The sequence below is a fragment of the Embiotoca jacksoni genome, unplaced genomic scaffold, assembly GCF_022577435.1.
Source record: "Embiotoca jacksoni isolate LCO1_2020_lvr unplaced genomic scaffold, fEmbJac1.0.p SCAF_45, whole genome shotgun sequence".
Classification (NCBI taxonomy): domain Eukaryota; kingdom Metazoa; phylum Chordata; class Actinopteri; family Embiotocidae; genus Embiotoca; species Embiotoca jacksoni.
Genome location: NW_027185398.1, coordinates 2,769,860 through 2,794,859, shown reverse-complemented (window position 1 = coordinate 2,794,859; position 25,000 = coordinate 2,769,860). Strand labels below are relative to the sequence as shown.

The following is a 25,000-nucleotide window of genomic DNA, read 5'->3' as shown; positions in this document are numbered from 1 at the left end:
TTTTCTGTAGAAAACGTCTGGATACGCTGAAGAGGAGTAAAAACAATTATATTTATCCAGAGATGATTTGAAGTCCGTCGTCACGGAGACGATATAAACGGTGTGTAGCTACACACCTAAAATAATCCAGCACACACATCACCGACAGCTGTCAATACAAAACCACAGTTTACACCACAGCAGACCAGCAGACTGAGACACACTCACATCTGGCAGGACAGATGTGGTGGACGGACACGCTGTCTCTCTCCTGAGACGCTGGCGGACGTCAGCTAACGAGGCTAACGAGCTCGGAGCAAAACAATTAACAGCAGGGACGAAACAGGAAGTAGAAACATAAGGTGCATGTGCAAGAGAGGAGGAAAGGAGAGGAGGAAAGGAGAGGAGGAAAGGAGAAAAGGAAAAGGAGAGAAGGAGGTTGTTGAGTTGTGACTTTGTCGTCCTCTGGGGGAGGAAACGTTGTTCTGCTGCAGGCGAGGTGATCGTGACATCAGGGACACACACCGCGTGTGAGTGTGTGAGTGTGTGTGTGTGCGTGTGCGTGTGTGTGTGTGTGTGTGTGTGTGCGTTACCCCGAGCTCTGTCCTTGTCTCCCGCAGTGACCCCACCACCTGACCTTTGACCCCTGGTCCTCAGTGATGCTGCAGCCTGCCAGCAGCATGACGGATGTCCCTGCAGATAACCACTACTGACACTGAAGAGACCACGTGTGTGTGTGTGTGTGTGTGTGTGTGTGTGTGTGTGTGTGTGTGTGTGTGTGTGTGTGTTTTAATGTACACACAGACATACACACAGCTGCCAGGTTTCCCCCCTTTTAAGGTAAAAATACACATTAGCGACTAAAGTAAAGACATGAATTAATGACTTTGTTTTTTTTGGATGAAGCGACCTCCAGTGAAACAGCATCAATCACATTAATGTCCGACTGTTGGCGCCCTCTGGTGGCCACCATCACGTTGACGGGAGTGTAACGAGGAGGTCGGGGTGGATGGACGGGTCAGCAAAACGTAATTCATTATTTGCTTTAAATATCATTTATTGTTAAAAAAAAAAAAAAAAAAACGGACATATTGATAGATTATTGTTCCCAAAAATTACAATTAGATATTACGGGGAAAAAAATTATATCTTTAAAAAAAATCACGGAAAACCATCAAACCCTCCGAAACAATATTTTGTTTTTAGACTTTAACTCTACTGTTTATATATTAAACAATTTCACATTTTATGTCATATGAAATTCTCTCGTGACTATTTGAGATGTTTTTACGTTTTATTGTCATGTGACCTCTGACTGACGGATGAGACAACATCAGTCCTTTTCCAGAGTAATTACAAGAAGAGGGAGTTTAGTGATGTCATTATAGTCATTATAATCTGTTATTCTTTGGTCTTTTTATTGATAATCTACCTGTACACACAACTTTTATGAGTCGTTTCATATTTTTGGGGACAAACAAATTGTCGGTATTTCGTCGGGTAATTTGTAGCTTTACTTTGTAAATAATCCCGAAGACGAGCAGACGAGGTGATGAGGTGATGAGGTGATGAGGTGATGAGCGATGGAGCGACTTCAGAGCAGATCAATCAGATTAGAGTGTGAAAGTCGTCCGCTGCGTCTCTGAAGTGGATAATCGCTTTCAGAGCGGCGGAGATGGACGGAGGGACGGGTGTCATATGTTCACGTCCCACGACGCCGAGCCGATTGTCGCCCACAAATGAACCGCGATGGAGGTCGTGTGTGTGTGCGTGTGTGTGTGTGTGTGTGTGTGTGTGTGTGTGTGTGTGTGTGTGTGTGTCGGTGGGGTTTCATTTTCAGGGTCAGCAGCCAAATCTCTAACAGATGGTGTGATCCGGGATGAGCCCAGCGCCTCCTGCTGGCAGACGAGCTGCGAGAGGGAAAACACAAAGTCTGGAAGCCTCCCCATTCCCAAATCTTCCTCCTCCTCCTCCTCCTCCCTCTTCTCTTCCTGATTGAGTCCTCCTTCCCTTCCTCCCTGTTTTCCTTCTTTCTCCTTTTCCTGCCGCATCCTCCTTCTGCTCCTCCATCATCATTACCCGCCTCATTCTCCTTTTCATCCCTTCCTCCTCATCTTTTCTCCTCCCTCCCTCCTCGTCTTCCTCCTCCGGGACCCGCCGTCCTACCTGAATCTCTCTGCTTGTTTCTGGGGATGTTTCTGGAGGCGAGGCCGTGAAGGAAGCGGCCTTCGGCTGGAGGCTCACTGAGCGCGCTCAGAATGACCAAACAGCAGCTGCGTGTCGTAGATGTTAACATGCGGCTGCAGCGCTCGCTGCTGCGGTGCTGACGTCGGTGAGCGAGTGCAAGAGCAGGACGTGAACTCTGCAGACAACATCATGCATGTTACAGCAGCGTCCACATACTTCTGGCCTCCTCTGCACAGTTAAAGTGGCCTCAGCGCCGCAGCTGCTTCTGTTCTCACAGAGTTTATAGTTTTTTTGTGTAAAACTGAAAATCCGCAGTCGTCTGCAGGTATTTGAATTATTCTTAGAGACGTACAGCTGATGGATTTATTGCAGAGAACGAACAGGACGGTGACGCTCGTTATCAAACTGCTTCCTGCTTCCACCTCCAGCAGACGCAGCAACACCATCATCCCGCTGGAGTCGGTGTAGATCGACTTATATAAGTCCGATGGTGACGTGCAGCAGATTTATCAGAACATGAAACACGGAGACTGAACACAAACAGGAAAAGTGATGCAAGAAAACCAAAAATGTTGAGCTGCAGATGTTCCTCTGTGGGTTCTTATCCACCAATGACAGCTCAGCTAGAAAACTACTGATCAGTGCAGCAAACAGGGCCGCAAGCAACTATTACTTCCATTTTATGTCACTTCTATGTCACTGGTTTATTTCTTGATTCATTGCTCGGATCTGAAAACGTCCAAATGAAGTTAAAGTTCTACAAAAAAAAAGCTGAAGAAGCTCGAACAGATGGTTTGTTTTTGTCGCTATTAATTCTTCACAAAAGCCACAAAAACAGAATAAACTCTTGATTTCCTGCTGTGATCCTGTTGGATGGAGATCACAGCGCTGCTCCGGCCTACCTGCCCCCCTCCCCCACACCGCCTCACCACACACACACACACACACACACACACACACACACACACACACACACACACACACACACACCTCACCCACGTTAATGAAAGACATGTGGTGCAGCCATAATACCATTGTCTGTCAAATCTGCTTAGGGAGCGGGGGAGGGGGGGGCGGGGATGGGGGGGGGGGGGGTCTTGCCTGTTGTTGTGTGGGTGGACGGGCAGATCATCTGCCGCGGATGACGGCTTAATCCAATCACGGCGAGCGGATCACAGGAAGCCGATTCACCGTGTAGCTGCCGGTCGGCCGGCCTGAATCTGTCCCGTCCGTCCGTCCGTCCGTCAGAGGAACCCGACAGGACGCCGCCGCTCATTGTGCTTATTGATGCGACGACGACGGACCGATTCAAAAAGCATTTCACACCATTAAAGGACAATTACAGCCTTTCCCTTCGCTTTCATGTTATTTCTGACAGTCCCCACAGCGTGATTAAAGATATTTTTAAATGCATTCAGCTGAATCTCTGCAGCTCTTTCGGCGGCGAGAACAACGGGATGTTTCTAATTCAGTCCAAGAAGAAGAAGAAGAAGAAGAAATCAGGTTGTTCACAGCCAGCGTGGCCTCACGTCAAACTCACATTAAAGGGACGACATCAGAGTTTCAAATCTACAACCACCAACCCGGTGTCACGGCAAAACGTGAAACAGCCACGCGTTGGCCTGTCGAGGCGTGACAGTTTCACATTTTCCTGTAGTCGACAAAAATGAAACCTACTGAACGCGTAGAGACGTGTGATTTACAGGAAAAGGAAGATGAGAGCTGAAATACGTGGTTGGGTTCAGGAAGACAAAACACTCGAGAAAAGTTTAACGTTCTGACAAGCGTGGAACTTTCACGTCTAGAGGAGGCCAAAGCGTGGCTATTTCACGCTTTGCCGTGACACCGGGTTACAACCACAGATAATTTCCTCTCTTTTATTTTGAAACTTTGCTGACATGCAAAGCAGACAGCACACATGCACGAGCAGTGTGTGTGTGTGTGTGTGTGTGTGTGTGTGTGTGTGTGTGTGTGTGCGTGTGTGTGCGTGTGTGTGTGTGTGTGTGTTCAGACTCTGCAGGACTGTGGCAGCTCATGTGTTTTTAATAGAGATGAAACACACGCGGTACTCGTCAATAAGATAAGTTTGCTTGACTCTGAAGAAGAAGAAGAAGAAGAAGAAGATGAAGATGAAGAAGAAGAAGAAGAAGAAGAAGAAAAAGAAGATCTAGAAATTTATGCAGGAGTCGTGTAAGTCGAGGCGTGACCTCTGACCTCTCGGCTCCAGACCCGACGGCGTGAATCAACCAGACGAGTAAATCAGCGAGAAGACAGAAGGAGCAGCTGAATGTATACCGGCGAAAAAATACACCGGAGTCAAGGCCGTCTGAAGCGAAAGCAGAAATCAATACGACACAGAAACATTTCAGAATCCAATATACAGCTGCCTCAGAGATGAAGAGGAGGAGGAGGAGGAAGAGGAGGAGGAAGAGGAGGAGGAGGAGGAGGAGGAGGAGGAAGAGGAGGAGGATTCTAACAAACAAGAAGTTAGCTGATGAAAATGATCATCTTCATCTGTAACGTGATTATTTCTGATCGCACGTCCATCCGGGGAGCTGGAGAGGACGTGAGCTCACCGTGGTCGAGGGGCGGGGCTTCACCTGGACACATCGCCAGCTTATTACAGCGCCAACATAAAGTATTCACACTCCCTTCAGGTGCCTTCAGGTTGTTCAGAGAAGGGACGAATTATCAAGTTACTTTGTTATTTTGGAAACACCTCGTTTAGACAGAAAAAAAATCACTTTCAGAAATCAATCTTGGTCTGAACAAAGATCTGATTTGGGCTTTAGTGTGAACACAGATGGAGATTCACCCTCCGGACAAAACAACGTCTCATCAACAACCCACCTGATGGTTGTTGAGATGTTTCAGTCTAGAAGTGCTAACGAGGCTAACGAGGCTAACGAACAGAAGCGTCTGATGAACTGATGTGTTTCTGTTTTGGAATGACAGATGATGCTTTTCTTGGCATGTGTGGGCTTCCAGACATAAATTAAAGGACAATCCTGTCTGCAGACCGACATTTCTTCCTCTGTTCTTCTTCTTCCTCGTGCAGCAGGCTGTAAGCTGCTTGTAGCACAAATCACATTTTAATTAGCTCGATCCCGACTAACGACCTCCTCCTCCGGGATTACCTGCCAGCGTCCGTCTAATCCCTCCGTCTCTTTCTTCCTCCTCTCTGACCCCCCCCCCCCCCTCCCCCTCCCTCATCTGTTTCCCATGCAGGTTAAAAACACTGACGTTTTACATTCTGCATACATCTTTCACACTCCACATATTTCATATCTTTCCGTGTGTTTTCATTCCCTCCATTTTGCTCGGCTGCTGGTTTTTTGTCACATTCTCATAAATCTGCCGTTTCCCTCCCCATTTCATTTTTTTTTTTAACCACATATTTCAGCAGAACGTATCAAGCTGAAATTGTCGCCTGCTTTTTTTGAGCTTCCTGTTTTTGTTTTTTTTCTCGATATCTCATTTCTTCTGCGGCGTTTTCTTGAAAACGTTTGATAGACTCGGCGAGATGCGATGCGGAGGACGGACGAGCCGAGAGAGGAAGCGGGTGTCGTCTTACATCTGTGGAGTGACCACATTATGAAAATAAACTAAATACTGACTGAATAACCAGAAGAGAAAGGACCACAAAAAAGCTCCTTCTCCAACATGTGGTGGTGAATTCACATCAGCAGGATGACGTCTGTTTTTGAGACTTCATATGAACATTTTTAAAACTCGTAGAAGACCGATCGTGTTTTGCCAGCGTGTTACCATCTTCATTCAAAAAGAATATCTGATATCGTCTCGGCCTCACTTGTGATTCCTGGATCGATGAGAAGAGAAAAGAAGTCGGTGGAAGAAAATGTCTGAGCAGGACACACTCGGGGGGAGGTTTTTATCTATGCAGAGAAATTCAGTTTCAGAGCTGCACGCTGTTTTTAAAGAAAGCTGAACTACAATACAGAGAAGGAATAATTTATAACGCAGCATTAAGACAATTTGAAGAAAGTTACTTGATTGATTTCAGGGGAAAAAAATGAGGGACATCGTGCTGAAATTACTAACATCAAAGAAACGTATTTAATGTTCGAAGCGAGATGGAAGTTAAAGTAGAAAGTAAATGTTTGTCTTTTTATCGAAACTGATCACAAACATTCACGAACAATAAGCAGCTGATCTTGTTGCTTCATTCGAACCACAGCTGATTTATCGTTAAAGGTACTTTCACATCTTCAGTTATTATTATTTTTTTTTACTTTGGTCCCTCTCCTCCTCCTCATCCTCCTGCTCCTCCTGCTCCTCCTGCTCCTCCTCTTCCTCCTCCCGCTGTGTTGGAGGCATGTTGGGGGGTAAACCTCATTAATTTAGGAAGGTTCGTTACGTTAATACCTGCCAAATAAGTGGATTAACCAGGGGGGGGTCGCTGGGGATTAGCCGTCGGTTTTTGTTCAATCCTGAAGTCCCTGAAACCTTCATAATCTGAGACAAATCCCGTAAAGCGAAGGATCGGGGGCCAAACGGGGGCCAAACGGGGGCCAGACGTCGTCCCGCTGCTGACTCGTCCATTTTTTTTTAATTTTTTTTTTTTTTTTACCTTCATCGCCGCTGACCTCCCTCTGCTCTTCGTCTGCTCTCACACTGAAACCCAAACATCAAAAACGTGGGTTGCCGTGACGACCAATCCATCCTAACCCCTCCATTCAGAGCGGCCTCTAATTGGGCGGACCGGCCGGTGGACTCTGAGCTGCTACCTGGCGGGTGAATACGACTGAAGGCCCCTCAGATGCCCCCCCCCCTTTCATCGCCGCCGCCGGGTCGAGCCGGGACCGAGACGGGACCGCGCCAGGCGGGACGGACGGACGGATGGACGGACGGACGGACGCCTCCGATTGGACGTCACAGAACAGACCAGAACACAGAATGAAGCGCTCCCTTTGGATCGTTTTTCCCCTGAATGTACTGAACACAGCGCTGGTTATGAAACGGTGGAGCGATCGGTGGGCGGCCACCTGCGTGTCAGCTTTGAAAAAAAAAAAAAAAAGATGCTTTGCTGAGCCAGGTGCATTGTGGGCCATCGAAACCTCCCTTTGAAGGAGTAGCTTCAGTTTTAAGAGCAGCGCTTGCCTTCAGTTCAGCTGTTTTCTAGGTTATGTGCTGTTGTTGTGTACATCATGCATATTTTTTTGTTCCGCACATGGTCTGTTGTATCTTTCATGTTTGCTGCGGGGTGGTGGTGGTGGTGGTGGAGGGGGGGGGGGGCTCCTTTGAAGGGGCAATTAAGTGTTAGTGAAGAGAAATAATGAACTGTTTGTTAAAGCCCTCCTCGACTGCAGTTACGGTGCCTGTCAAGCTTTTTCTCGTATGAAAGATTTAGCTTCAAATTTCAGGTACGAGCAGATGAAAGCAGCTCCTCCATTTTGTCCCCCGCTGTGATCTCAAATGTTTATTCGCTCCTCCGGTGCGCCCTCTACGTCTTGTAAATGCGACCGCACGGTTCATAAACAAGTAAAAAAAAAAATATTTTTTTTTAAAAAAGCGTCTGTGAAAATTAACGGGAAAAGTGCTTTAAAATCACAGCTTTACGTCATCGTCTGAATCCGCTGCAGCTGATTTAATCTGCTGCCCTGCGTGAAGCACTTCTTACCGTGAGTTATGAGAAGTACGCTATAAATAAAGATTATCATTTGTTATTTACTTTCCAGAGAAAGATGTCTGACTCACTGCCCACTTCAGCCTGTTCAGGTACAACAAGCAGCTGTTTATGTTGATTTACAGGGAAAACAACTCTCGTCTGAGATCGTATAACTGAACGTGAAGATGATTTCAGTGGCACAAACACGTCTGGAACTTCTGACTGGAGGCAGCAAACCTACAAAAGGTTGCTGACCTGAGATCCCACACGTTCTCTCTCTAATGGAGTTTGGTTTTTTTGTTCATTTTCTATTCTCGACGTCACTTTTCTACCGTTAAAAGCTGCTGAGTGGCAGAAACGTCGTGGCGACGAGGAACCTCTCGATTTAAAAATTAAAAGAAAAGAAAAAAAGAAAATTGTAAATAAGGTGAGCTTCGTCATCCGGTCATAACGACACACCTCCTTGAGGAGGTAAGACCTCGGGACACCCGACGAGGAGCTGAGGAGAGAATGTGCTTTTCTTTGCCTGCTGCCACGGCAACCGGGCTCCAGATGAGTGGCAGCGAACGGACAGACGCAGCAGGACCGTCCTGCATCAGGTGCTGCTGGCACACAAACACAAAGACTCCCGTTTGAAAACAGTCCAAAAGTTTTCTCTGTCCGGACTTGAAAGAAAACATCAAACCTGTTCGGCGACACCTGAAATCTGGCTGCAGACAGCGCGGATGTAAAGAAGCGTCGCTGTGATCTAAAATAAGGATGAGGAAGAGCCGGCGGACCCAAAAGCACCCGGCGACTCCGTTCTCATATCACATACGTTGGAGTAAAACTTCGGACTCTCAGTTGGCGCCGCCTCCGTCAGCTCGGAGCGACGGGCAGCGTTCATCAATCAATCTGCGGCGCGCCGAGCGGCGGGTCAGGAAACGCTCGACGGTGTTCGCCGGTTTCATCGTTAATGGGAAACAATATCGGTTTAAAGGAGAGAGCGGGTCCACTCTGTGATTTGCCTCTAAGCTGCTCATTAATTACTGAGAGCATTAATCTGCGGGGCTTAATAGGCGATCAAGGAACTGTAACGTGGAGCGGCAGCATGTGACCGCCGCACACCTTAAGCCTCCGTTAATCTACGGAGCCGAGCGGCTCCGCCTCAACTTTGCAGTTTGGAGACTAATGGACTGAGAACCGAACGGAGAACATTCACTTTAAGACTTCCCGTAAAAAAATAAGAAAATTAAAAAAACGCAGCGGAGAAACTGAACACTTCCAGTTTAAATCTCCTTATTTGACACGTTTGAAAAGAGCTGCCACGCGTTTCTTTTCCCTTCAGAGTTTTCCTGCCTCGGTTCGATGTAAGAAGCGTCTTGTAAAAACCAGTCGGGGTACCGGACACGTTTGGATGAGCGCCACTTCGTTCATGTCATTAAGTGACACTCCTACTGGAGTATATTTACACTTTCTGCATATTTAAACTTCTACATTTCAGATTAAATACTCTAAATACTCATCTGAAAAAAGAAAATCCTTTACATTGATTTTGTTATTAATAAATCTGCACTTTTATTGAACTGGCTCTTTAAATACAAAAACTTTGAGCATTTTTAATCTCTTTTGACTGAAATAAAACAGTTGGAATATTTTCCTTCTGCTTGAGTAACTGAAGTTTGTATTTCTGTTGCTTCTTGTGAAAACGACCACGACAGTGACGATAAAACATTCACGATTCAGACTTGCGCACCGAGAAGTGTCATTTTTACATATAAAACATGAGACCAAGAAAAGAAGTTGTTTTTCTGCATAATAAGAACTTTCTCTTGATTTTTCTGATAATAAATCTGTACTTTTACTTAAATCTGTACTTTTATTTAACTGACAGATTTTAGCATGAAACTATCTTTCCACTGATCGGGTTAGGTTAGGTTAGGTTAGGTTAGGTCGTTACTTTATTAGGTAGTATTGGAATACTTCCTGAAGTCCTGCTCGAGTCATCAAAGTTAAACTTCAGATCATTTGAAAGCACAAACGTCACATTATTGCAAAAAACATTCAAAGAGTGAAAACTGTTTGATTTTGTCACATTCAAACCAAGAAATCGCGTCTTTAAACGTCCTCTCGTCACATTTACTCACCGTGAAGCACTTTGTAACTTTGTTTTGAAAAACCATGTAAACCTGAATATTGTTTGTCTCAGCATGTGTGTGTCACGCACACTGCCTCCCTGTTTCCATGGTGACCGTCCCCCGCTGAGGGTTGCAGCAGGACATCAGAGCTCCACCGGGGGAGTCTGCGCCGTGTGTCCCTGTTTACCTGTTTACCTGTTTACCTGTTCACCTGGCGCTCTCTCCCCTATTAACACCCTGACATCACCTCGTCACACACGTGCAACCCCGGCCTTTGTTCATTAGTTCCCATGATGCAACACTAACCTAGCAACCAGACCTGTGGCTAACTCTCCCGCCGCTTCCGCGCTCTCATTGGACGGGTTCCCGGGGGTCACGGCCCCGCGCCGCCGCTCCCCCGCCCCCCGCCTACCGGCCATCTGTCCTGGAGACGGCGCCTCCGAGCAGTCCCGAGCCCACCGGGAACAGCTGCCCACGCTAACGGAGGCAGCTAACCGGAGCCAGGACACGGCGGGAGGCGGCTTCAGCAGGGACGCTTTTAGCTCGCTGCGCTGGAGCGGCCAGTCGCATCCTGTTGGGGAGGACGGAGGAGCGAGACTTTGATGTCGAGGATAATCTGACACCTATCAGCCACCAATCAAACGAAACTCAGAGACACAAATGTGGAAATTAAATGTTTAAAGTAAAAAAAAAAAAAAAGGTGCAGAACATGAAGCTGAAAAAGAGACGCAGGCCGTAAATGTTGGATGAGTCTCAGATGTCGGGAATTGAACCAGGAACCTTTTTGCTGCAAGGTCGGGGGTCAAACCACCCAGATAGAAACACAGAATTTAAAGTGTAAACAATGCACAACATGCCCAAAAGTAAGTAGACACCTGAACATGTGATTCCAACCAAGGTCTTTGCACCAGATGTTGGCAGCTGGCTGCAGGAATTTGATGCACTTAGCGAGGTCCAACAACGACGCTTCACTTCACACAGACTAAAAGTTCACCACGTAGAACTCCTTTCCTCTTATTTCCTATTAGTTATCGACTCTAATGATTATAAACTCCCAGGTGTAACAGCTGGAAACACCTGGACGGTTTATTTCTGCACAAATCACTCGATGGGAACATGAAGAGCAACGCTGACGAAGTCTGAAACAGGTTCAGAGGACTGATTATGGATCAGTTTCGTTTTATCATGCCTGAAAACTGAATCCGTGCTCGTGTGGTGTTTTTTTTTTTTTTTGTGGGGTTTTTTTTTTTGCTTTGCAGGAAGGCCTTTTATATTTCAAGTGCTTTTATATTTCATGCCAATAAAGAAAACTGGGGCTGACAGAAGAGACAGTTTGACAGTTTATTCAAGCCGCAGTTTAAGAGCCAAGAAGCTTAAAACTCTGAAGAGAATACAGAGCAGTTCGCCGCCGTGCTGAATATTCATGACTACAGTCACACACGTGGCTTCTGAAGCTGCTGTTTGGTTAAAGGTTACGCGTCAGCAAATAAACCAATCAGGGAGGCGGAGACCTTCAGAGGCCTGGTGTTTCATTTGAGGCTTCGTTTTTAGTTCAATCTGCAGAAACAAACGCAATTTTAAGGTGTAAACGGAGCTTTTGTTAAATTAATAGTTATTAATGGTGCTTTGATTCAACCTTCCTCCCAACGCTCCAGAACAGACTGAGCTTCACCTGAAACCTCTCGAAAGTCTGTTTCAGGTCAGCCATGAAAATACAGTAAAAACACCTTCAACGCTTTGTAAGGACCTTTAATATAAATTGTTAAAGAGCTTCTGATTATTCATGGAACCTCTAAATGAACTCTACGATGTCAACGACACTCAGAGACGCGGGACGCGTCCATGTGACCTCCTGAACCGTAAAGACCGTCAAAAACAACATTTTAACGGACAAAATTAAATATTAAGGAACACAGCTAATATCTTACGACACGAGGTGAAGCTCTTCAATCGATTCAGGACCAGAACAAATAAACGGGAGGTTTGAAAACGCCCTTGAGGACACTAGTGGGTCTGGTGAGACCTCTGAATCCTTTTCAATCACCCCTCGAACCCTAAATGACACCTGAAAGCTTCTTCTGCAGCCCTGAAACTTCTCAGTGACTCCTGAAACCTCCAGCAGGAACTCTGCCAGCTCTGATTTTTGCAGAAAAAGAACACTGTGCAGAGTGGCAGTAAATACACACACACACACACACACACACACACTCACAAACAGCACACAATCTATATCTTACAACACTGGCAAAATAATCCAATCATGGACAGAACCACAGTGTGTGTGTGTGTGTGTGTGTGTGTGTGTGTTGCAGCTCTCAGCATCCTTGCTGTTGTACATCAGTCGAATGCTGGCCGAGCTCCGATTTACAGCCACTGCCAAATACAAAAGGCGCACACACACACACACACACACACACACACACACACACACACACCTCATTCTGTAGTGTACAGCGGCCACCGCAGATAAGCTCAAATAAACAACAGACCTGAAAAAATAAATCCACCTCCCTCCCCCTCTCTCCCCGGGGACGAGAGAGGGCATCCAAAGAACGCTGCCTGCTACTATAAAGCTTCTTGACATCACACACACTTATACACACACTTACACACACACTTACACACACACTTACACACACACTTACACACACTCAGCGATACAAATAAGAAACATAGAGGGAGGTATGGCTCTACAGGGAGGAATCACCTCTTCTATCGCTGCACACACTCCTTTTATCTACTGGCTAATGAGGAGCATACACACACACACACACACACACACACACACACACATACACACACACACACACACACACACACACACACACACACACACACACACACACACACACACACACACCTCCTCAGGACCGTGGTTTTATCAGACCGTCTCTCAGCAAGTGTCCCACTTCCAAAAACTATGGACTGCTGCTTACATCATTATGTAACGTTGGGAGTCTGAATGTGTGTGTGTGTGTGTGTGTGTGTGTGTGTGTGTGTGTGTGTGTGTGTGTGTGTGTGTGTGTATATGTGTGTGTGTATATGTGTGTGTGTATGTGTGTGTGTGTGTGTGTATGTATGTGTGTGTGTGTACGTGTGTATGTATGTGTGTGTGTGTACGTGTGTATGTGTGTGTGTGTGTGTGTGTGTGTGTGTGTGTGTGTCCAACAACATCATGATTAGTCAGTGCACGTTTTCTTTTTTTTGTGCAAAGTAAGCAGTTTGCTAAAACAGGAAATGAGCTGCCTTTGTGTAAATGTTAATGCTGGCGAATACACACAAAAGGTGTGTCACACAGATTAGTGACCCCCCAGGAACGACTCCTGTAAGGAAATCTTATATTTAGAAACTCATCAATCAAGCATGAAGCCTCTTTAAGGAATCAGATTATTAAACTTAGATCATCACAGGAAGTCTTTAAGACCATGAAGGCTCATCAACGAGGTGCTGAATCTCCTCAACGAATCCGAGAAGCTCGTTAGTTACTCCTAAAGATGTCCGACCTCACACACGAGCCCTGAAACGTCCGCAGACCGTCACTAAAGCTCTTCTTTGTGATTGTTGCGATCAAAATTGTTTGATTTTGCAGCAGATCTTCTCATAAAGTTGCAGTTTCCAGTTTGTTTTCATGAGGAGATGAGAGGAGGAGAGGAGTACTGACTGTAGAGCAGTTATTATCAATGAAGAGAGTTTTGTCGTTCATAGTTTCAGCACAGATTCTGATGATCACATGTTTTGCGTAAAAATCGCGGGAATCTAAAAAAGGTGCGACCTCCTCTGTGGTCTGCGGACGGTTAATTGCAGATATCTTTTGGTCTCTTTACAGTATTTCTGACTTTTGTTCATCACAATAATCTCTGAGCTTCATTTGACGTTGAGTTTATTGTTGCTGGAAAGCTGCCGACAACATTTTCTGAATCTTTGGATTTCACGACGGCTTCAAATAACGTGTCCAGAGAATACGGGCGGCGTCCTGGGAGGCCGGAGGAGAACTGCTGTTCTCCTCCAATCATTACCCGCTGGAGGGATGATGATGATGGAGGAGGAGGAGGAGGAGGAGGAGAACGCGTGACCTCCTCTACTCTCTTCCTCCTTTTTCTACCTCCTCCTCACGCTGTCTCTCCTGTGCACTTTGCCTCCTTTGCAGTTTCCTGTTTTTTTTTTCTCTTTAATTTCCGTCATTCAAACTTCGACAATTAAAAAAATAAATATATATTTTGGAAACAGGAAATAATGAAAAAGTGCTGAATCCACAAATTTCCATCAATTTGTGACTCGCTGAATTTACATCTTTGTGTGTTTTAATGAAGTCCCACTTTATTTTTTTATGACATTTTCCCACATAAAAAAATTCCCTTTACAGAATAAGAATTTAGAGCAACGTGAGATAATTATGAGGATAAAATAACAAAGTCAAATCTAAAATTCAATCTTTTTCTCGAGCGGTGAATCGAACATCTTCTGATCCTCTCTAACGATGTTTTATTATTATAACTGCTGACAGTCTGAGTGTAACTTTAATATTCACTTATATCCGTTCAAATTCATTCTGTATTTGGCGTTGTGTTACTTGGTTTTCCTGTCTTTCTATTTCCTTATGTTTCATCCTTTGTACAGTTAAACGTCTCCTACACGCTGATTCCTCCATTTTCTTACATTTAATGATGATGATGAAGATAGTCACGGTTTGCAGGGAGGATGTTCTTCGGCTGTTTGATCTTTGTTTAGTCTGGTCCAATCGGACTCGGAGACCCTTAAAGGAAGTGTGATCTGACCCTGATGTGATCCAGCTGCTGTTCAGGGCCGACGTCGGTTCCCTTCATCTTCATCTTCATCTTCATCTTCCACATCGAACCGACCAACTGAGTTTAAATCATTTTGATTTATTTAAGGTTGTTTTTTTTCTGATTATTCAGCAGCTGCGTTCAGGTTCGTGGCCCATTTACCAACTCATGAAGGAAACGAAACATAAAACAATCCCATGCATATAACGGTCCACATGATCCACATACTCGTGTCACGAGGAGGCGAAGAGTGTTTTTATCTCGACGATCTCTCCGTGTCGGCGTCGAACGGAGAACTCGTGCGTGAGAGACGTCTGCGTTTCCACGGTTTTATCTGCAAATCAAACTGGTGGCTGATTAAGAGCCCAGATAGAAACCCTCACTGATGTCCTCGTGTGTGTGTGTGTGTGTGTGTGTGTGTGTGTGTGGTGCAACGATTGTTACAGCTCTCTGATGCAATCAGCAGATAAAGAGGTCGTGTGTGTGTGTGTGTGTGTGTGCTGTGTGTGTGTGTGTGTGTGTGTGTGTGTGTGTGTGCGTGCATAAATACAGTATGTATATGTACATGTGCTTTGAGAGATGAGCGCGTGCACACACACACACACACACACACACACACACACACACACACACACACACACACACACACACACACACACACACACACTTCTTCCTCTCACAGTTGGGTTTTTCCTCCTCTTTCCATGCATCCATCACCGACAGGAAGTGGGTGCATTAGCAGAGCGAAGATGGGCAGATGGAATTAACGTCCATTATCTGAGCATTTAGAGATGCATGGAGGAGGAGGAGGAAGAGGAGGGGGAGGAAGAGGAGGAGGAGGAGGAGGAGGAGGAGGGGGTGATAGAGATCTCACCACAACGGGCCTCTCAGCTCTGCAACAACCAAACCACAGTCTGTTTGACAGCATGTTTGTGTTGCCTGTGCAGTTCAGTTTGGTCACAGCGGGACGGGAGGAGGTACCTGTCCTGTGTGTGTGTGTGTGTGTGTGTGTGTGTGTGTGTGTGTGTGTGTGTGTGTGTGTTTGTGTTTGTGTGTGTGTGTGTGTGTGTGTGTGTGTGTGTGTGTGTTTGTCTGTGTGTTTGTCTGTGTGTGTGTGTGTGACCATCTCCTCATGTCAATGAATCTCATCACAATGCTTCCTACTGAAATAAGAAATACAAAAACAATTTTCATTAAGTCCCTAAAACAGCTGATTTCTTTGGTTTTTAGTCAAACAAATAATAAGAAATGCACATTCAGGATGGTGGATGTGGTTTTAGGTCAAAATAAATACAGTTATAATCCTTTTTTTTTTACAAAAATTCAATATTATAAATAAATACTTTGACCTTTCCATGCGAGGAAATACTGTAGGAATTGATGAAAATAAGAATTATAACCCAACAGATTAACCAAACTCAGCTCGCTTCACTTCTGTAAGTCACCTTCTTTGTTTTAGTCCGAGTTCGGAAGCAGACGAGGGACAAAAGACAGAAACCGGTTCTGAGTTTGAACGTTTGAATCCTGAGAGAAGATGAGACCTCAGAGAGAAAAGCTTTAGTTTAGTCTTTAAATGGTGGGAACAAACTCGACCTAGCGTTTTATTCTGAAAGTCTCATCTGACACTTCCTGGTTGATAATAATACGAGTTATAATTCAAAACGTTTTTGGCCAGAAAAAAATCTATTAAAATGTACCAGGTGAAGCTTAAAGAAACTGCTTGTGCTTTTATTTTGAAAGTCACTACATTTTAACATCTTTACGGACGGCTTCTTCGGTGCTAAACGACATCCTCTTCCATGAGAACATACAAACATCTTGAGTTCACTGCTTCGTCTTATCTCAGAAACACTTTGGGAACGTTACAAAAAACAGGAAGAAGAAAGATCGTCCAGCTCCGTGTCGAAGCCGCGACGTCCGAACGCCGCGTTAGAAGCTCCAGAGATGGAAGTGGAACAGTTGGCCGAGCAGCGAGTCACATGCCGTGAGCATCCGGCTCTTATGAGGATTATGTCCAGATTATGTCCCTATATGTGGATAATCCACCTATAAAAGCAGGTGGGGGGAAAAAAAAGCAACCAAGATGCATTAAGAACAGCGTGAAATCACCGAAAGCCTTTTTTTTCTTTTTTGTTTTCTGGCCACGTGTGGTTTTAAAGTGCATCCGAGCTCTCAGCGGGAGAAACGTGACACGATTGCTTCTGGCGAACGCTTCCACCTTTAAACCGCATCAGGTCACGAGCTGCGGCGGCCCGACGGCGGGACACCGCACACAGGAAGTTCTTTCAGACGCGTTTTAACGGCCGAGGGGGTAAATAAACTGAAATAAACTGGTGGAAGTGGTTTGAAGGAAACAAGAGAGAGAAAAGAGTCTCTTCCTCGTTTTCTCTTCATCAATCTGTCTGAAGCACTTGAGATCCGACCGATCAACAATCAGTCACCACCGGCGGATGATCGATACGCCGCTGCAGCGGAGGGAAAACACCGTGAAACGACTGAACACACGGCTGAAGAGGAACGACGGAGCGAGCTGAACCGAGCCTCGGGGAAAAAAAAAAATGATCGCTTAAACACGTAACGTAGAACTTTGATTATTTCCGTTGTCCTGTTCATTCGTGCAGACGCCAAAATCGAAGGAATTTTGAATGAAGTTTGGTTGGACGACAGCAGAGCAAACATGTGACACACATCACCTCAGACACATGATGTTGTTAACATCTTTCAATGGTCCATCCCTTCTCAACGTTACCTAAAATATGACCTTGTTTGTTTATAGCTTCATTTTGATGTTTCGACATCAGAACAGACGAGTAAGAAAAATTAGTAGCTTCCTACTTCTCCTTTTTGTTGTTTACACCGGTTCAGCAAGAGATAAATAGATAGTTACTTTATTAATCCCACAAGGGGACATTTTTTTCGCTACAGCAGCATTTATAGATACAGGAAAGCAATAAAACAACAGTCAAAAATATTAAATATAAAAATGCACAGTATATACAATAAAATAGAATAAAATAAAATAGAATAATTAAATTAAATTAAAACGAACTAAACAATAGTGCAAAGATTTAAGCAAACATACAACCAACGGTGTTATTGTTCGGTGATGGATTTTGCCAGAGGTGATAAATTGTCTTATTGCGGTGTAAATCTAATATATAAAGATAGTCGAGTGTTTCTACACCAAGCAGGAACAAATCTAAAAGTCAACATGCTATTTGGAAAATAACAAGTCATATATCATTTGTTAAATGTGAAGCACGTGCTGACATTTGGTAAAAATTATTGCTTGCTTTAACATTTCATGTTGAACTTTTGATTATTTCCAGCTGCAAATGAAAGTCTGTGTTTTTCAATCTGGAATGTGTTCATTCCTGCAGACACAAAAAAAATCAAAGGAAGTTTGAATGGAGTTTGGTTGGATGAAAGAAAGCAGAGAGGGGGAAGATCTGCACACAGATGGGATTTAAAATATATATATATATATATATTAGTATGAGCTGGTAAAAAAAAAAAAAAAAAAAGTTCTTGTGTTGGCTTATCATAGCAATAAAGATTTAAGTTTTGAATGAAGGCCGACAGAGAGACAGAGTGAAGTGTGTCTGTAGTGGCGTTAATCCTCAGAGGACCAGCTGTAATCTGTTGACCTCTCTGCTGGTACAGCGCACGCACACACACACACACACACACACACACACACACACACACACACACACACACACACACCATCACCCTGACCTCATTCCACTGTGTACGAGGAGATACAGCTACTTACACACTCTCCTGCTCTCTATCGCTGTTTCACACACACACACACACACACACACACACACACACACACACACACACACACACACACACACACACACTGGGTGGCAGTAGCCTGTGGGTGTGTGAGCAGCTGTGAATAATTGTGTTTACAGATGGTATATGTAGGACCTGTGGGTTGAGAGAGAAAGACGTTGGTTCCTCTTCGTCTTCACAGAAGAAGACGACGACATTTAAACTGAAGCGCTCGATGTTTATATTTATTTATTTATTTTATTTTTTTGCCAGTTTCCAACTACTTCACCTCCGTTGGTTTAATTGGCGCGAGTGTTAACGAGGCGTTCACAGCCGGAGCAGAACAATGAACGGTGAAAATAAACGTGTGTCTAATGAATCATTTGGCTCCATAAAAAAATAATAAAAAAAAGATAAAGTGAAAGACTTTATTTTTACCACAAAAGGGAAACTGAACATTAAAAAGTAAAAACATTTAAAAGCCAGCAGCATCACGAGCTGAACGTGACATTATTATCTTCAAAATTAGTGTTTATGGCGGGAAAAAAGGGCGGTTATTGTTTTTTTGATACGTTTACTGATATACAGACTTTTATTTCTCTTCATTTGAATGAATGAGTTTTTTTTATGCATAGTTTAGTTTTATGTTTTTTTGCGGCGAAGCTTTAAAGATTTAAATGAGGCTTTTCAAATATGCAGCAGAGACAAGTACAGAAGTGTGGATGTTAAATGTCGTCATCTAAATTTTGCATGCAGTGTAATCGACTGGTTTTTATGTCTCGTGTTTCGCCTGCTGTAAATTACTGGCCCAAAGAAATAAATCATCTTATTCCTCAAAATGAACTCGACAGTAAAACGTGCTGAATTTCTCTCCGTCCCTTTCTTTAGTATTTTCTCTGTTTCTCATCAGTTTATTGGATCTTCTAATTTGTTATAACAACTGCAGGAGCTAAAATTAGCAACGGTGCTAATTTCTAACTGCAATGAAACTGCCCTGCTACGTAGCTCGTAGCTCGTAGCAGGATTAAAACCAATGTAAAGTCAAGCAGAATCTGCTAACGTGCTACGGCTAACAGAGCTAACAACTGGCTAACAGGACGTAAAAGACGAGCTTCTCACACGAGGTCGAACAAAACACGCTAACGTTGCGCCGGATCTCAAGTTCATCTGTTCAATGGATCCAAACACATAAAACACCTGTTTGGGAATGAAATTAGCATCTTTCACAATTTCTTGCCCGTCAAGAGGCTAGCTTGTTAGCTAACGCGGCTAGCAACTCGCTAATTCTCCTTTTTGTCATTTACATAAAGTTTGTTGTTACAACTCAATTTAAATGGAAAACAAAAAGCCAACACAAGTCAGTCAAACTGTTAGCTTAGCATACTAGCATGGTGAAAAAAAACAGTCGTATATCGAACTAACCTCGTTTTAAAACGCGTCAAAAGTAAAGCAAAACAATAACTGCAGGTAGATAGAGTGAATATTGTGTTGTTGTTTGTGTGTTTCTATGTGTAAACAAGCAGAAGTGTGTGTGTGAGAATCTGCAGGGGCGTTAGCATCATTAGCATCATTAGCATCATCAGCATCATCTTCTGTTAAAGACTCTCACAACCTGCTAGCATCACACGTCCTGACTGTCCTCCTGTCGATGATAAACGTGACGGACGGACATCAAATATACAGAAAATAAAAACCAGCGTGCTGAGAGCCGTGTTGTGTTAGCGTAGCTCCCCGCTAGCCTCCCTCCGCGGTCTCTAAGTGGATCTGAAGGAAGGTCGTGGAGTGATTCACTTCATCGGATGTTAATTCATGAAGCTGTGGGACTTCATTATGTTGCATATTGATCGTGTTGTGCTGCTGTGAGGTCACACACCTCTTTTAACGAAGGTACACGCAGGGGATTGTGGGAAAATTTTGATTAAATATATGATGTTAACACATTTCCTGCTGACACATGGGGGGAGGGGGGGGAGGGTGTGTGTGTGTGTGTGTGTGTGTGTGTGTGTGTGTGTGTGTGTGTGTGTGTGTCTGATAAAAGAGGTGAGAATAGGAGTAGAGGGAGAGGGGGTGTGGGGGGGTGGAGGGGGGGGTCGTGGGAGGAGGGGTGGAGGGGGGGGGGGGGGGCTCCACCCGGTCTTACCGTTCTCCGGGTGCTCCATCTCTCCGATGCTGCCGTCGGGCGTGGTGCGCTCGTAGTGGTCCTCCGGCAGCGCCAGCGGCCCGATCCGCGGCCCCGACGACGACTTGGAGCTCGGCGTCTCCGACTCCTCCAGGCCGCTGTCGTAGTAGCTGTGCTGGGACGCGTCCTGCAGATCCTGCGCCTGATTGGCCGTGGAGAAGGTCACTCGGCGGTGGGGCAGCTGTGATTGGCAGAAAAGAAAGAAATACAAATAAAAAGGGGGCGGGGTTAGTTTAAGCTTCTCAAACAGTTAAATTTAACATAATAATAAACTTTATTTGTAAAGCACCTTTCGTACAAGAAATGGAGCTCAAAGTGCTTCACGGCAAGAAAATTACATAAAAACAGATATAAAGGAACATCTAAAAATATAGAGAAGAAATGAGATGCATGAGAAACAGATAAAATGCATAAAATTAAACCCAAATAGAGTTAAAACTTAAAATAAGCGATATGCTTTTTAAAGAAGTTTAAAGTGAAGGAGAGCTTCAAGAGTAACCAGCTGAAGGCTGAGTTTGAGCTTTCGTTTAAACGTACTAACTGAGCTGATGTGAATCAGTTTCAGTTTTGATGTGATGTAGCTTAAATGATGAAAAGACATCAAGTAGAAGCAAAACATATTCTCAGAAGAACTCATTTAGATGCTTGTTTTTATAACGTCTCCTCAAAGTGACTGATTTTAAGTTTTTAGCACTTTCCATCTCATCTTACGTCAATAGACTTGTTGTTCCGTTATCAAGCGCTCCAAGGACATTTATTTTGAAATTGATAGACTGTCGATCGGGTTTTGCTAAAGATTTGTATTAAATGGTTCATTTCATTTGATTACAACGTGACAAATCACTGCATTTCATGATTATTATTATTATTATTATTATAACAGGTTTTTGTATGATAGTAATTCCCGCAGGGTTTTATTTTTTCCAAGAAGCCAATTTTGCTTTTCAACTAAATAATCTCCACATTCCCGAAGACTGACCGCCATTAATCCCAAATAACATCTCTGCTTTCACCCTCGCCGTGAACAGCGAACGCAACGCAGACAATCAGGCGAAGAGTTCGTCTTCAGAAAAAGTTAAAATAAAGAAATGCAGTTTCTGTCAAAAACACTGAAAGTGCAACGACACACACAAAGATCTCAACATGTATAAATAAAGAGCGCGATACAGTAAAGACATGTCGTGTTCTCCATCTATACTCTGGACGTGTTAAATATTTCAGCGAGCCGGCGTCACGGTGGATCCGTGAACTACGAGCTCGCTGGTCGTTAGTTCCCTGTTAGTTCTCCTGTTTCTCTTCCAGACAAGACGTCCATGAATAATATAAATGACACGGCTTTGCTTCACTTTGTAGTTATGTGTCTATATTAGTGGAAAATATTCTCCAGGTTTTCTGGTTTCTGACACGAGACACATCGGTTTGAAGCGCGCACACACACACACACACACACACACACACACACACACACACACACACACACACACACACACACTTGTTACTGCTCCATTTACTGTGTTTTCCGGGGGTGGAAGGTAACTGTCTGACTTGTGCGTTTGATGGTTTTGTAATTAAAATACAATTAGCCTCCCTATGGCGCCTTGGCGACGCTCACACGCCGACGCAGGTCGTGCAAACACACACACACACACACACACACACACATACACACACACACACACACACACACACACACAGACACACACAGACACACACACACACACAGACACACCTTGCCGACACACACACACACACACACACACACACACACACACACACACACACACAGACACACCTTGCCGACACACACACACACACACACACACACACACACACACACAGACACACCTTGCCGAGCTGCTGCCAAACAAACCTTCTTAATTCAAAAGGCACACAATGCACGGTCAAACGTTTCAATCTCACACACACACACACACACACACACACACACACACACACACACACACACACACACACACACACACACACACACACACACACACACACACACCTGACCAGCCCGGGCTGATAAAAGAACAACATCCCTGGCTCGGCAGATACTCCGTCACCATGGCAACTGGGCGCTGTCAGGACCCTGAACCAGTAAAACCAGCAGATCAGCGTTTGCCACACAGGCTTTTCATTTTCTAAAACCTTTATCTCGACTTTCTTAAGCAGCTTTTTTATTTATTTATTTATTTCCCAGCTGAAACAGGCGCTGCAGCTCCACAAAAACAGTCGTCCGCACACAAACCGGCGACCAGGCTGCATGTCGGTCCGGCCCAATTACAATTCAAGTAATATTCTTAATTTCAAACACGACGACGGGTCGCCGCGGTCACTTTAAACATATCTGCAGATTTAATACGAAGATTTAATGCGACCGTCCAAACTGTTCGCCGGACTTGAAAACGTCTCCCGTCTAAATGAAAAGGTAAAGTTCAGAGGACTTTCTGTCCTTTCGTCATCATTTCAAAAGAGACGTGCAGCAGCATCTCAGCTTTTTTCCAAACACTCCACCTTTCATGTTTGGGTTTGTGAAAGATATGGGCTGAAAGAAAAGAGAGTATCATCAGCGAACCGCTTTACTTTCCCCTCAGCCATGAATTCACACACAAACTTTACGACCACGTAAACGACCATATATGCAGCTCCTGGTGGACTCGGTACGAGCAGTCAGGTTTCAGCTCGACCAATCACAGAGCCCGAATCTACCACTTCTGCAAGTCACTCAAACAGCAGCCAATCAGCAGTCATCAGTTATCGCTCAGAGACAAACAGAAACCAGATGTTTCAGGGTCCTTATAAAAATAAAAACTGCGACATTTTACAGAAACAAATACGTGAAATTAATGTGTGAATGATAAGTATGAGCCGACATCCATTTCTCCTCCAGATAACATGGATAGTTTTGGTCTGTTTTAGTTGTAAATGAAGCCTTTTCATGGAGATAAGAAAACAAAAAAAGCAAAAAAAACCTTTTCATCTGTTAGATTTAAAGCTTTTAAATATGGACGAAGTTGGTTCAGCTCAGTTTTTGGGAGCATCACTGGAAGTCTTTGAAGTATTTCCAGATTTTATTCTTCACGATGGATCATCTGTGTTACATCAACGTCGCTGAATATAAATGTAGTAAAACAGAGATATCTTTTTTTAAGACACATGGATGTCCATCGTCTGTTACACGCGTGTTACCGTGACGACGACGCGGTGTGCTTTGGACAGCGTCGGGCTGCGATGTGTGCAGCTAAAAACGTGCAAACACAGCAGTTTATTTCAGAGACGACAGAAGTGCTTCTTTTTTTTTCAGTGTTGTGCGGCCAAATGTTTTGATTTATTTTTTCTCAGGATTCCCAGAACAAATAACAACAACCGAAACACATTGACAAAGAACAATCACATCCTTTAGCCAAGCGACGGGACGGGGCGGGACGGGGCGGGACGGGGGCGGTCTCGCCGTCGGACGGGGAAAAAGCTGCGGAGCAAAGTGCAGCGGTTGGTGGTATTTATAACCGCTTCTTCTTCTGAGCATTTAGGAAATAAATCACATCTTTATATATTCACACGAGGAGAGAAATGAAGCGATCAAACCGGCTCGATTCCCCTCCTGCCCGCCTGTCACCTTCGTGCCCTTTTTGTACTTCTGCTCGTGTTTGTTTGCTGGAAATAGAAGTGCCATCTCAGCAGGTTGCATCATGGGAAAGTGGAGCAGAGGGGACGAAGAGTAAAGACCAACCGACATCCAAGAGCCAACCTCAACCTCCGGCGCCACGTTGCAGCATCCCGCGACGTTCCAGATCACCGCCGCGGAGAACAACATGGCCGACGCTCCCGTGCTCATCGCTGCCCTGTTTTATTTTTTGGTCTAATCTGAACCAGCGAAACCTCAGAGAGGCAGCAGGGCTCCACAAAGTCCTCCGCTGCAGCCGCAGGTGTTTCAGAGGTGATAACATGCAGACGAACCGCCGATATATTCTGACGGTTGACGGGAGATGAAAAACCCGCTTTGACCTGCTAACCGGTGTTAACTGAACCAACGCAGACACGAAGTAGTGCTCAAAGAAAGAGATCCAGGCCCACCGAGAGCTGTAACCTGACTGCACCGCAGGCCTGTCAATCAAACAGACACGCCCCCAAAAACAGGTCTTCTTGAATCTTCTTTTCTAATGAACGAGGGATTATTTTCCCGTCGAGGGTCTAATCTTCAGGTCGTCACCGGTCGCGTTTAAACTGAAAAACATGAAGCTCCATGAAATAATCAGCTCAGCGTCTCGACTGTATCGTCACCAGTTATTCTCCAGTTTGTGCGCCGCCGTGTGTTTCGACCCTCCGAACATTCACAACA

The 25,000-nt window shown here is 44.6% G+C and overlaps 1 protein-coding gene across 3 annotated transcripts in view; it reads right to left on the bottom strand.

Moving 5' to 3' along the window:
* The window catches only part of LOC138210342 (protocadherin-1-like), a 126,700-nt gene that overhangs the window by 52,369 nt on the left and 49,331 nt on the right, over window positions 1-25,000 (bottom strand). For all 3 annotated transcript variants that reach the window (XM_069169431.1, XM_069169434.1, XM_069169432.1), the window contains exon 4: window positions 20,620-20,839. In XM_069169431.1, coding sequence (XP_069025532.1) covers window positions 20,620-20,839 — 220 coding nt within the window. The remainder of the gene's footprint in view (window positions 1-20,619; window positions 20,840-25,000) is intronic.